This window comes from Cherax quadricarinatus, chromosome 26 (genome assembly GCF_038502225.1).
Source record: "Cherax quadricarinatus isolate ZL_2023a chromosome 26, ASM3850222v1, whole genome shotgun sequence".
Classification (NCBI taxonomy): Eukaryota; Metazoa; Arthropoda; class Malacostraca; order Decapoda; family Parastacidae; genus Cherax; species Cherax quadricarinatus.
In genome coordinates, this window is record NC_091317.1 from 16,273,142 (window position 1) to 16,288,671 (window position 15,530).

General features: G+C 37.0%; 1 protein-coding gene across 1 annotated transcript in view; it reads right to left on the reverse strand.

Moving 5' to 3' along the window:
• Positions 1 to 10,477: 10,477 nt before the first annotated feature.
• The window catches only part of LOC128691647 (glutamate receptor ionotropic, kainate 2), a gene marked incomplete in the record, with an annotated part of 245,304 nt that continues 240,251 nt past the window's right edge, over positions 10,478 to 15,530 (reverse strand). Inside the window, 2 exon segments of the mRNA XM_070088820.1 lie at positions 10,478 to 12,860; positions 14,605 to 14,763. Of these exon segments, the coding sequence (XP_069944921.1) occupies positions 12,744 to 12,860; positions 14,605 to 14,763 (276 nt within the window).

A 15,530-nucleotide genomic window follows, 5' to 3' on the forward strand; every position in this document is an offset into this window, starting at 1 on the left:
CACACACCTGTCTCTCAGCCACGCCTTGACCGAGAAAGTAATATGTACTCCTACTCCATGTAACGCGTGAAAGGACTTACTGAAGTTCACAAACAGAATATAGTATTCTCTGTCTTGGTCTTTTGCCTTGAATACCTTAGTGAAAAAGGTTAGTAAATTCGTAAGGCAAGATCGTCTCTTTGCAAAACAGTGTTGAGATTTACAAATTAAATTACCTTGCCGCTTCACAGATTTGCTCCCTTATAGCTTCGTGGGCTCTATCATACTTATTATTAAAAGTATGTTTGGATCTTGACTCGGCTACTTGTACACACACACACACACACACACACTCACACACACACACACACACACACACACACACACACACACACACACACACACACACACACACACACACACACACACACACACACACACACATGCACACACACACACACACCCACACACACACACACACACAACACATACACACACACACACACACACACACACAACACACACACACAACACACACACACACGCACACACACAACACACACACACACACACACACACGCACACACACACACACACACACACACACACACACACACACACACACACACACACACACACACACACACACACACACACACACACACACAAAACACAAAGCAATAGGTTCATGCTAGGTAGGGTCTTCTCACACTCCTTTACACTCATACATTTGGCCAAATTATTCTTTAAGCTATGATGTAGCTTCAATATTTCCATTAGCAGTCATGTAGACTGGTCCTGTGTATGTAACGTGATAGGATATGTATTTAAAGAAATTATATATTTTAGGTGACATGTTGGTGGGTTCGGTTAATGGGGTTTAAGGGCTGTAGACTACTCAAGGGTCATTAAGGCTGCACATGACCTTCTCACCAACAGACAGCTTTCTTTATTACCTAAAAGAGGGATTAAAGAGAGCTCTCAGCATATGCGAGCTGAGAGAAATACACCTCACAGTGTATACAACCTGAGTGTGATTTACATCATAATACAATGTACGTTCGCGACATAATGTTATGATTTTATATTCTACAAGTAAAATAGTTCTTATTCACTCCTTGCAAATGTCTTCTTAGTAAAGAAATAATAATAATAATAATAATAATAATAATAATAATAATAATAATAATAATAATAATAATAATAATAATAATAATAATAATAATAATAATAATAATAATAATTTCATTAATAATAATAATTTCATTAATAATAATTTGCTATTTTCCATATAACTTCCAGTTTGCCTAGTTGTAGTGAAGTTTGGAAACTAGTCCAGGGCGGGTACTTTAGTTATTTTGTAGACTTCTTGAAAACCAGAGTAATTTTTTACCTGGTCACCCGCCTTAATTTCTTTCAGTCTTTATTAACATTTTATATGATTAATTTATGGTGCTTTAGAGTTCAGCACCTCACTTGTCTATAGTTATCTGGAAATATAGTGGATTTCCCACCTTTGATACTTTAAATACGCTTTGGAACTTTTAATGTATTGCTCGTATATCATTAATTTCCTTCTCTAATTCCTTTGTTGACACAAAACTACATTCAGTGACGTTGTAGAGAAATAATCATACCCACCTAACCTTGTCATCTCTAATTTCTATCTATCCATTATCTATAGTTTGGTAACACTTTCAAAACATCTGCATCCTGCTCACATCTCTCCTCTTCTACTCTATGCTTTCCTTCCTATACTCCAATTGTAATAAGTGTCCTTATCCCTTTCTGTTTTTTTTTCGTGAGATTATCTGGGCAGTTTTTGAACCCACGGCCTGAAGTATCACGCTTTCAATCACCTGTCCAGTTTCATGATTCCTGTTTACTATATGAATCAAAAAGTTACCTTCTCCCTAGACACGGTGACATAAAGAGGAAACATGTTTATTGTCACTCAGTCGCTGTCTTCCCAGAAGCGTACTGACATCACAGTTCAGATGGCCCTCCGAGGTGCAGCATCCTCACCCCTCATTCAATGTGCAGACATTGTAGTTCCCACCTCCAATATTCATGTAAATGTTACCTTACTCACACTGTCAAAACACATCAGGCCACAAAAGCCACTTCCCTCCACACACTCCAATCTAACATGCTCACACCAGCCAGATGGATGCTGGATTTCCTAGCATATAAATTCTCTTTTACCATATCCCTCCAGTTCATCCTGGGACGACTTCTTCTGTATTTAGTAACCTATTCAATACATATGCAACATCTGCCACATTACTTTCGTATTCACACTGTCTTATGCCATTTCATAGCTGCTTTATCCATTTCATTCGGGAGTCTCTCTCTCTCTCTCTCTCTCTCTCTCTCTCTCTGCTATTTTCTGTATATTATTATTCCTGTTTTCATTGCTTTCTCGGTATTTGATATTTTCGCTACCGCTTCTTTAGCTTCTCATTTAAATCGTTATTATAGATAATTCATACTGATTTTCTATTTTTTAATCTGTAATAATTCATCTTTAAATCATGGTTTTCGTTTCAAAATTCTTTATATAGTTTTTTTCATGTCTGTTTTTCTTTTTTTTAAGCTTGCAACTTCCTGTGATTTTTTTTTCAAACTTTCCTCTCATTCTCGTCATAATTTTCTTCATTTGTGCATTTATTTTCATTTATAATTTGTTTTATTTGTTTTCAATGAACGATTTTCTTGGTTAACCTGCAAAACGTTTACCTGAGTCCACACCTCCTATGAACCTCTGTTGGTATTAAATTCACTTGTTTCCGAGCTCGTTTCTCAGCTACTGGAATCACCTGTAAACCAACCATGATAAAGTTTACTCTCTCTTATGTTTACAGCCACACTTAATATGTGTGTTTATGTGTTTTTATATGAGATACATGCGTTTGTGTGTCCCTGTTTATTGTCTACAGTTTGTGTTTTCTTAACGTGGTGTATTCTGCATTTAAAACAAACTCACGCATATTTTGTAATTTGTTTGCTTATGCAATGAAAGTAATATCATACCGTTTATCATGCCTTGCAGAAACTCCTTACGTCATTGCTGCCGTGTGATATTATTCATTGTTAACTGAATAGAGCTTTGTTACCTCTGACATGTTCAAGTCAATTCCAGGGAGTCTCTGAGTTCCTCAAATATTTGCTGCAGAATTTAACCATTTCACAGGAAGCGACAACAGCAGTTGATTAACACTCAGGTATCAACAAGAAGGCTGTGTGTACAGCTTTGCGAAGAGAGGCAAAGGGTGTACGGAAACCACCTCATATGTAGTTGAATGATATCATGATGAACTCTACGGATACCCCCCGCCACGTTTCACTTACTCTGCTTTCACTGCTCTTACTAAATAATTCATATTACAGTAACAAACAACATTATCGTTGTCAATATTATTTTTATGATTATGATTATGATTATTATTATTATTATTATTATTATTATTATTATTATTATTATTATTATAATTATTATTATTATTATTATTATTATTACCACTATTATTATTTCTGGTAGTAGTAGTAGTATTTGTGGTAATAGTAGTAGTAGTAGTGCTAAGATTAGCATTAGTATTAGTATTATTAATGTCATTCTTATATTTTTTTCATAAATCGGTATTTAAAGAGATGTAAATAGAATCTTATTTTAAAGATTTTAAGTACATACATAAATAAACCAGTCATAACTGCCTTAATATTCATTTTCCAACAGTATTTTAATAAATCCAGTGTTTTAACTGTTCCAGTGTTTTAACAAATCCAGTGTTTTACCAGCTCTAGAGTTTTGACTATTCCAGTGTTTTAACTGTTCCAGTATTTTAACAAATCCAGTGTTTTAACAAATCAAAAGTTTTAACAAATCCAGTGTTCTAAAAGTTCCAGTGTTTTAGTAATTCCAATGTTTAAGCAATTTCAGTGTTTTGACAAGCTCACTCCAGTGGCACAAAAAGCGATTGCATTTAAACGTATTTAGTGTTTTAATCAATTCTAGTTTTTAAGGAATATAGTTGTTTTACAATCTCACAAGTGTTTTACAACTCACTTTAGTGTTTTAACACACTCACACAGTTGTTCCAACAATACTAATATTTTAACAAACTTCTGCATTGTAATCATCACAAATTTTTAAATTAGCAATTATATTACTATAAAATGTTTTAATGTTTTCCAGTGTTTTAATATTCACAAATGTTTAAGTATTCTAGTGTTTTATTAACCTCCATTGTTTTAATATTCTCCAGTTATTTAATATTCTACAGTCTTTTAATATTCTCTAGGCGAGGGCATTAGGCAAGTTTCCTCAGACTTGCTAGTCTTTTTCCCTAAGTAGTAAATAAGTCCCTGTGTGTTAGCTAACACACAGAGTACGAGTTTACCTTAGACAGTGATGGGCTCTGAAATGAATTGAAATATGTAAGTGCTCTTAGCCTGTAAATGAGCTAAGTTACAATAACAGCCCTTGGTATATTAATGATCCTAGGTAGGATAACTGGTCTTAATTTGAAAATGAGTTGAAGCAGGATAACCGATTTTATGAAATGAGCCAAAGTAGAACAAGCGTTTGGCTTAAAAATTCAACTATGCAATAAAAGTTCTTTTTTTTTTTTATCTCATTTTTTTAAATCTTAATACAATATTATTAATTAGTTCAATATGTCATTTTGTTTTCATTTAATCTCGATCTTTATTTATCATGAACATTACACGGCAGTGACCATCAATCATGGATATTAAAAAAAATATAAGAAAATGAATAATCTTCACTAATTTCTTTGATTAGACGCCAAGTTAACATTAGACTGAAAGACTTGATTTGAAGTGGAAATAATGAAGGAGATGAGTCCATGTTATGAAAGAAGATTCAGGAGAGATATGATGGAAACATACATGATACTCAGTTATAAAAATCATCTCACTAGGTGGTTATAATGAGAAAAGGAGTTTTAGTCTTACTGAACATAAATGTATTAGTGCAAAAGGGTGTGTAGACATGTAAGTGTTCACACATATAATCAGAGGCACTCGTGATCGTGAGTTCACACTCAGCGTCAAATGTTTAACCACTTGTTGAATAAAAGTCTGTAAGACAAAAGTCTACACAATCATTATCCTGCCCCTCCCCCTTCACCACACACACGCATTCATTCTTGGTCAAACTTCCACTCGAATAACCCTGACAGGAAGAGATGAAATCACACACTTTATAAATGGTAAATAAAAAACTTCTACCACTCTTCCTGGTGATGGCGTCTCGACTGTGTTTACAGCATAAAACGACACCTAAATTGCCTTCTGGTCTTTGTTTTGTGGAAAATTGTGTCAGCAGGAGAGGTTAGTGGCGATTCTTGTGGCGGTGATGGTGATGAGGATGTTTTTTATTGTGTTGGTGGTAGGGATGGATTGTGGTAATGGTTACCTGAACCATTTTTATGGAGCTGATGGTGGAAGTAGTCGGTATTGTGGCGGACGTAGCTTCTAATGGTGTGCTACTTGTCGTAGCTATTGTGGTGGTAGTTATTGTTTTTATTATGGTGATAGTTGTAGTTGGTATTGTGGTGGTGGTGATGGTAGTAATGGTGGAGGTGGTAGTGGGAGAGGTGGTGGTGGTGGTTTTGGTGTTATTGGTATTGTTGGTGGTAGTGATGGTGGTGGTGAGGAGGGTGGGTGATAATATTTGTTATTGTGATTGAACTTCAGCAGTGGTATTGTGGTAGCAGTGATACTGGTGCTCGTAATTACCGTGTGGGTGATTGTTATGGTTTTTGCAAACTGTGGCGGTGGTGATTGCGGTGGTGGTTGTATTTTCTGTTGTGGTGGAAAGGTAACATTTGCGGTAGAGATGATTGTAGTAGGTGTTGACTACTGTTGTGGTTATGATTGTGGTGGTGATTAATGTTGTAATGTTAGTGGTGGTGATTGATGACTGTGGTGGTGATGACTGGGATGGTAGTGTCGATTTTGGTGGTTATGTTTGTTGTGCAAATGATGATTTGTAAAGTAACGAAGATTAGCGTGTGATTAGGACTGTGTTAGTGATGATTACGGAAATTTCGGTTTTGATCATGCCACTGAAGATTGTGGTTTGACCATTTTTTTGGGTAAATATGATTATGGTCACTTTGATGAACATAGAGAAAGTGAGAGTGATAGCAGTAATGTAGATAACCGTAATGACAAGCTGTGGCTATGATGACTTCATTAATAATAATAGTGCCAGCAGTAATAACTGTGGTGGTGATTGGTATGGTAGCAGTGATGATTGTGGTGCTGACTAATGTGATAGCAGCGAAGATTGTAGTTATTACTATTATAGTAGTAGTGATGATTGTGGTGTTGATTGATGTGATAGCAGCGAAGATTGTGGTTGTTACTAGTATATTAGCAGTGATGATTGTGGTGGTGACTGATGTGATAGCAGCGATGAATGTGGGGGTGCCTAGTTTGATAACGGTAATGAGTGTCGTGATTATTGTGACAGCAGTAATGAGTGTAGTGGTGACCGGTGTGGAAACAGTGACGATTGTGGTGCTAACTGATGTAGTAGCCAGGATGATTGAATTGGTGGCTAGTATGGTAGCAGTGATGATTGTGGTGGTGGTGAAAGTGGTGTCATTACAGAACCCCTTCCCTCAGGTAATAGCACACCCCACCTGGTGATTTAGTTATCACCATCTTGCGAGAATGTTAGATAACTAGATTAGTGCAGGCTATTACATTACTTGATCTCTCGCCTCTGGCGTCCTCAAGGCCCATAAAGAAGATTAATGTATATAATTTCGTATTTCGCGAAAAATGCAAGGAATCTGATTTAACTTTTGAAGCGAGAATGGCCTCTTGCAGTGCATAGATGTCCACGGCTCAACCTAACGAGAGTGCGAGAGAGTGAGGAGGAGGAGGAAGAGGACGAGGAGAATGAGAAATAAGAACAGGATGATGAGAATAAGAGTTGTAGGGAGAGGAAGAGGGCAATAGGAAGGAAGAGGAAGCAAAAGAGGAAGAGGAGGCAATCACTTCCTGATATTTGATGGAAGCCAAATAAGTCACAATTAGACTCCCTGCTTTCTCTGTGTGTTTCCTTGGTCCTGTAAAGCCTTGTTTACACACCACACAACAAATTTGGCCACAGGCGGGTCCGAGGGAAAGTGAAATTACAGGGGCTTCGCAAAGGCCAAGAGCAGGCTGAAGAGAACCAACACTGGAAAGACCGAACCAAAGGCAGACGGAAGAGACCTCAAAGGCTACAAAGATAGAAAAAGTGCAGCAGAAGCAGAAAGAATGAGATAGAATCATCAGGCAAACCAAACACAACACAAGCAGGCAGTAGATGCCCTTGAGAGACCAGAAGACCACAAGCAGGCAGGAAAAAAGTTCATGGGTATGCAAGGACAGCATTGGAAACCTTGTTGGTCATATATTCAAGACGTGACTCTCAATCTCTGGAGATTTTCTCATGAAATAAAGTAAAACTAAAATTAAATGCTTAATAATGACTGAAGCAAATGTATCTGATGAATAAAGAAGCAAATACTAAAACCACGAGAAACAACATATACAACCAATATAGTAAAGATGAATCATGAAAAACTAGGAAACAGAACAGCGAAAAAGTGCCATATAATGATGGATAATAACATATTTCACTAAGCACTAATTACCAGTAAGTAACTCAACACGAGGAGTGACGGAGGTCTGGCACCCCTTTGCTAATCGCGACCAGCATAACGCCGGTAAAAATTACTTTAGACTGACGAGGAATAAAAACTTACAGAGACCAGCTGAGGATCGATCGGCAAACTCTGGGTATCAGTCTTGTATTAACCACGACAGACATTCACAAACTTCTGTCAACCAGCGCCTCCTGCAGAGCTCCGGAATTAAAGAATTTATCAGTTTTCACTTCCTGTTTATCTAGACGTGTATCTCGTGATTTCTTGTCTGAATATCTCGGAAATTGTTTGGTTTCATGTTTTATCTTTTCGTTATTTTTTTTTTTTTGCTTGTAAAAATAATGACTCTTAGTTTGGTGATGTTACTTTTGTTCCATGTGCCATGTCTCCTTATTGTATTTCCAATATTCTTTATCTCCCACTTGTGTTTTTCCATCTCTCATGTCTCCCTTATATGCATCAAGTTCCATTTATCATTTTGCTCTCAGATGTGTTTTGTTTTCTATCTTTTTTCTATTATTTTATTTTATTTTTCATGTACAATCAAGTTTGTCCTATCTCCAATCTTTCTCCCAATATTTGCTTAAGTCAATAATGTTCTCATCTTTATCTCAAGTTGAATGCATCTACCATCTCCATTTTAGGTTCATTATATCCGCCATTTTTCTCTCAGGTGTTATCCATCAACCATTTCTCTCAATTATGATTCATCCGACTATTATCTTTGTTATAAATGTGTTTCACATCTTATCTTTCTCTTTTAGGTAACTTCTATGATCCATCTTTCTCTCTAGTTTTCACATACAACTCGCGATAAACCCGCAATAAAATTTGTACTAAAACTCATTCCTCTTCCGTTATTTGTGCACCAGAAGACTTCTTATGCAGATTCCAGAGCGAGACCTCAAAAGATAGAGCTCCATAAAACAGAGTTTTCCTACATCTGACTGAGTGTGGCGGAAACCAGAGAGTGGCGTCCTCTCCTCCCACAGCAGCCACTTCATGGAATTCACGAAGGTGGTGTGAAGTTGCACCACCTTATTCTCACTCTCTCTCTCTCTCTCTCTCTGTCTCTCTCTCTCTCTCTCTCTCTCTCTCTCTCTCTCTCTCCCTCTATTTTTTTTACACAGGGTTTGACAAGGTTAAGGATCCCTAGTTTTATTGACAAGCTATTTACAGGTTAAGGATTTCTAACTTTATTGACAAGCTAAGAGCTGTTACCTACTTCAGCTCATTTGAAAGCATTTTTATTGTTATGAGACATACAAGTAGGGTACAGGATGAAGTTGGAGCCATCTGTGGGCCAGCATTTTCATTTGATCAACTGACTTTATCTCGTTGACATCATTGTTCTGTACGAATGTGTTCCAGATTCGAGTCATCCTGGGTGTATATGATCTCAGATGGAGTGATGTTCTGGAGAAGGGTACAGCCAGAGTGAAGTTGCTGCTTTCTGCCCGTCTTGTGGCATAAAAGCTTGTTTCACGCTGTCCTCGAAGTGGATCCAAGGGTTGTACTTTGACAATATTGGCCTTGTACATAACAGTAAGGCCACCCAGATCCGTCCTATGTTGAAGGCTCTGCTGAAATGACAGATCTATCCAGGATGGGTCCAGGCGAGAGATGAGACGTCAAGCAGTCGCAGATGAGAGGGGGGCAGGCAAACCAAGAAAGCATACTCAAGGTGTGAGCGTACTCTCTCTCTCTCTCTCTCTCTCTATCTCTCTCTCTCTCACTGTCTTGTTATATATATATATATATATATATATATATATATATATATATATATATATATATATATATATATATATAAACGTGTGTGTGTTTATGTTTGTGTGTACGTTTCTAGGTTCATGTAAGTATAATTAAAAGAACTCAGAATAAAACGCGTGCCAGTAAATATTAAAAAAGAAAATGCCACAGGGAGAAAATAAACAAGAAAAGCTGAGAGTTTTGATGGAGAGGAAGCAGAAGTAAGAGAAGCATAACTTATACCTTTCTAAGTCAGGTGATACCTCACTCATGTATTGCACAAGTGAGGTGACACCTCACAGTTTCAAGGTAGAAATGATAGAGAAAGTGAGAGTTATATGGTACAATGTATGAGGTCTTCCGATCCATGTTATTAATGAACAGGGATATTTACTGGCCAACACAGGCAGACCATACATTTACCTGGCTCACAACACTGTTGTTAACCCTAACGAGAAAAGGTGTGTGAACACACAGTTTCAACAAATAACAGCTCATTAGCAAAACTTTAGTGTCAAACTTTTAACTGGAAAATTTAATATTAACTAATATTATAGCTTTAATGCGATATAATATCGACAAGCTGATGAATAAGATATATGTGCAGCAACTGGGTTTCTTTATTCTAAGACGTTTTTGTCAACCAGTGGAGTTATCTACATAGAGATTATTGATAAGTTTTGAAACTGGAGACAGTAGAAAACGAGGCTTAGATGTAGGTATGCATCACGTTAGTACTTATGTCTGTAAAGCCTAGACAGGAGTCAGATTTGGTGCAGCAGTTGAAGGTTACGTCGTTGAAGGGCGGGGTCCGCTAGTGAGCATGAGAGTAGCAAACAGGTTGAAGATATCCTCCGTACCAAGATTATATGATGACAAGCATCATATCGTCTGACAAGTATCATATTGTTAATGGTATTCAATGCCGATAAGTTGATAAATATGCTTAATGAAGGCCAGTAGGCCTACAGCAGTGCTCCTCGGTTTTTATGCTCCTATTTTTTTCATCTAACCTAATCATAATATATGAATGAGGATAATGAAAACAACAGCAATACTTTTGGTAAACAATGATATCTGTCAATAATTATTTACATTTTTACAAGTAAAACAATTGATGTTTACACTAGAAAACTTCACTTCAGAGCCACAAAAATATTTCCAACAATTTTTCTATCACTGTACATGATCAAATTATAGCGTAGGCATATACTAAGAGAAAATAATGTTTACCTATATATATATATATATATATATATATATATATATATATATATATATATATATATATATATATATATATATATATATATATATATATATATATATATATATATACATATATACTGAATACGTATTATAGAAATACATAATGCATAGCCAAATTTGCATATTTAAAACCAATTACTTGAAAAATCTTCCTGAACTCGAAACATCTAATTCAATTCTTCTGAGAATTTCCAAATAAGAATAATGATTTTTTATATATGATTAGTTTTAAATTTTTTGGGGATCCACTGCCTCAACTCACCACAACACCAATGACATCAACTCAAATTAAAAACTTCGAACTACCTTGCTCTGCTACTGTACTATCAACATCATAAGGTTCCTTTGCATATTAAAAATGGAAATGTTAAAATAAATTATATATATATATATATATATATATATATATATATATATATATATATATATATATATATATATATATATATATATATAATAGCGAAGAAACGATAGAATTGGGAATTGAATTATAGCTCTAGGTGTTTTGTGTTGCAATCAACACATCTTCAAAAGCTTGCAATGTTGCAGAAATGAGTGGATAGCCGAAGCAGTATTGTTCAGAAGAACGATTCTAGAATCGCAAGCTACTGATGATTTGTTGACTGCAACACGAAAAGCCTAGAGTTGTCATTCGACTTCCCCTGTTGTTGATTTCCATATATATATATATATATATATATATATATATATATATATATATATATATATATATATGTGTGTGTGTGTGTGTGTGTGTGTGTGTGTGTGTGTGTGTGTGTGTGTGTGTGTGTGTGTGTGTGTGTGTGTGTGTGTGTGTGTGTGTATGAGTGGACATAAACTACTGTTAACTCTGGGTAATAGCTGCATTGTGAGCTGTTGAAGACGGTCTCGGGCGTGCCAGATTCTCGGACTTTATGCAGAAGCTGAGACCTGGACGCTGAGACACACGCTTATACTATGTTATAGAGATGCACCGTAAAAATGTCTTTTCACAGCACGTTGAGAGTCAGCTGGAGTGTATACGAAGCTGCAGACTTAGAGCCAAACGAAGTACTGACGAGAACAATGAAGAAAAGAGACATGGTGGATGAAAAACGGAGCTTTTACTTGGACAACTTTTTGCTCTGTGTAGATCTTTATCAAATCATGATCAAGCTCTAAACAGAGCAAAAGTTTTTTCCAACTGAAGCTTGATATACAGAGTCTCTTTTTTTTTTTTTTTGTCACGACGCTGTTATGTCTGTATGAAGTTTATATAGATCGCAATGCTATGGAAGAGGTGGAGGGTGGAACGAGTGGAGACATGATTCCCTCCCCTGCCCACCAAAGAACACTTAAGATACACGTCAAAAATACTGATTTAGATATATCACTTTCGGAAAAGAAATGTGTCTCCGCTGAGCGGAATGGTACCAAAAGTTTGCATTTTATGCAAGACGGCTCTTTGGCTCTCTTCAACGCACTAATGAGTATTTACCCATCAGTTTCATGTTCATGCGTCAGTCAGCCATCAAAGTCCTTTGGCACTAAGGCAATCACCAACAGCCAGACTCGTTGGATATCTGACCGCGATTAGCGAACTGGTGATGGAGCTTCCATCCCTATCTCGCAGGGGTAACTTATAGCTATCTAGGTTCGTGTAACAGGTGCTGTAACCATTTTAATTCGACACACTCTTTACACTTCAGGTTTGGTACTCCCTCTGTACTCGCGAAACACTCTCGTTCGTCAATTCGCAGAATGTTCATTTCAAACGACTGCAACTATGGCACTCTTTCTTCGATGTCTATTGAATATTAAGTCCAGTGAACACATTCATTTCTCGTTTCGCTGTCAGTGTGTTCTTTACTTAGAGCTCGTCATCTCTTCGTCAGCTGTCAGCATCAGCGAAAGTATTTTCGATGCTCTCTCTTTGCTGTCTTCTCGTGTCGTTCTTCACTAACTTTCCTCTTACCAAGAACTCTGGTTCCTACTTTCGTTGTCTGTTCGTCATTCAGGATTGGTACTCTTTCTTTGCTAACTGTCTGCTCACCAAGCACTCTGGTTGGTGACTCAGCAGTGGGTGTTTAGAGAGTGTTTTGAGTCGTATGGAGGTACCAGATTGTGTAGGGAAGTCTTCAGGGAAGACTTCCGCTGCTGAAGGTCATTCATCCCTCTCTGGCCACTCTCCTACAGAGAGAACACGGTGAGAGACAGTACAGTGTTGGAACACACACTCACACACACACACACACACACACACACACACACACACACACACACACACACACACACACACACACACACACACACACACACACACACACACACACACACACAACTAACGAACTTAAGCAAACTTTTCACCCTAACAGTAAAGAAAAAACTATTGAACAACCTAACGTCAATGTGAAATTAAATTTGCATTTATTTTCAACATGAAAAGCACGTTGAGTGCCAGTGATAATCAGGAAATATATTAGATTATGTTTTGTCTTTAGACTGCAGAAAAGTTAGTCATTAAGTTTTACTGGTGCAGTAAACCTCTTCGCTCCCTCTGAAATTATGGTCTCATCAATATTTGAGTTCACTACCACCAGTTTTGTTAAGAAATTTAGATTAAATTGATTGCCTCCGCCTCTCTCTCTCTCTCTCTCTCTCTCTCTCTCTCTCTCTCTCTCTCTCTCTCTCTCTCTCTCTCTCTCTCTCTCTCTCTCTCTCTCTCTCTCTCTCTCTCTCTCTCTCTTTCTCTCTGGTGCTTATTTGCACCATCTACGCAGGAATGCAGTGAATATATATATGTTACGGGTGTGTTCAACTATTTAACTATCTACTCTAACATTTTCTATATTACTATCAGCTACAAGCAAATTTGTCTACCTCCTACCTATCTTTTTTAACTTCTCCAAGATAGAACACTCCATATAATCTTCTGTCATGAACACATTTATTAATGTAGATGAATGGTTGAGGGAACCGACAAGTTGATAAATTAGACACATGTGCTACACTTGGGTATTTATTTAGGAAACGTTTCGCCACACAGTAGCTTCATCAGTCCATACAAAAGAGAATGGTGAAGAACAGGAGGAATTTGAGGAAATCAGTCCCTCAGCCATGACTCGATGTAATCAGTCCATCAGTCATTCTCCTTTGTATGGACTGATGAAGCCACTGTGTGGCGAAACGTTTCCTCATTAAAGATTCCTAAGTGTTGTACATGTGTCTAATTAATCAACAAGAGCACATTTACTTGATCAATTGCAATGAGTAATTAACCTATTTCCCCGGCCACTCTTGCTCCACCGTTCTTTCTATGTACCAGAAGAATAGCAAATTTATGTAGCTAACTATGTACTAGCACCGGCTAGTAGAGTCCAGCTTTATATACCTCTATCATAAAGTTTAATTCTGTATACAATTCTTTAGCCAGTATTTTTTTTTTATTTTTGAGGAATTGTTATAACTTCTCTGGGCTTGGCACTTCCCCAAATATATAAAAATAATAATAATAATAATAATAATAATAATAAAATAATAATAATAATAATAATAATAATAATAATAATAATAATAATAATAATAATAATAATAATAATAATAAGAAGAAGAAGAAGAAGAAGAAGAAGAAGAAGAAGAAGAAGAAACTATATATCCACTTTAGAATAATCCTCCTAATCACTAAACCAAAAATTAAGTTACACTTCCTATTCACTCATCTCTAGTGACTCTTGATAGTCTACCATCCTGTCTATCTACCGGAATGGATAAATATTATATCTACGAATCCAATTATCTATCCCAAGTGGCAGATAAATTATCTCTCATTTCACCTATCTCCCATCCAATTCACCTGCTATTCCCTCTACCTACTTTCTTATCTCTCTACCAGCCCACCTAGTTTCTACCGCACAGGGACTGGGGAGTAACCTACTCCGTTACCGTTGATGTGAGGTACTTCCAGCCCCGCTGGAACGTACGTGGCACCTGGCACACATCTGGAACACTGCCGTTTGAGTGCCGGACGCTGCCTGGAACCCCGGCATCTCATGGCGAAGCACAGCTCCTCCGCCATCTCCGCACAGAGGGATTGCTGTAGGGAGAGAATTGGTGAGTGATAGGGGCATTGAGAGAGGCAGAGGCAGTGAGAAACTGTAATCAAAAGAAAGGACGTGTATGTATGTGTGTGTGTGTGTGTGTGTGTGTGTGTGTGTGTGTGTGTGTGTGTGTGTGTGTGTGTGTGTGTGTGTGTGTGTGCGTGTGTGCATTTTCACAACCTTGCATTTGCTGAGGTTGAACATTATACACACTATTTTCTTGACCATGTCTGTAGTTCATCTAATTCTTCCTGTAGCATTTTGTAGATATCTTCTGTCCTTGTTATTGTTAGTAAATTTTGAGTCATCCGGATGCAATGACATGTAACTCCCTAATTTCCCTGTAGGCCATTTATGCATCATTTGGAACAGTATGAATCCGAGAATACATCCTTGCAGTTCTCCACTTGTTACATCCCTCATCTATGACAGTTTTATATAACTGTTACTATCCGCCATCTGTTTATTAGATACTTTTTCCACTTATTCCAACTTTATTTTTTCTTAATTTCAAGTTATCCTCTTGTGAGGGGCCGTGTCAATGGCATTTTGACAATCTCGAAATACAAAATCCATCCATACATTTCTGTTATTTCTTTTTTTCATTTTATGTACATGTGTGTTATGTTAATCATTAAAAAAGAAAACGTATAGAGAATTCAGAACTAAAGACGTCAGCCAAACAAAATATTGCGACACCGTGAAGCAGAACCAGAGGAAATTTAATGTTACTTCCTCACAAGAAAAACTCTTACTGAGTGGA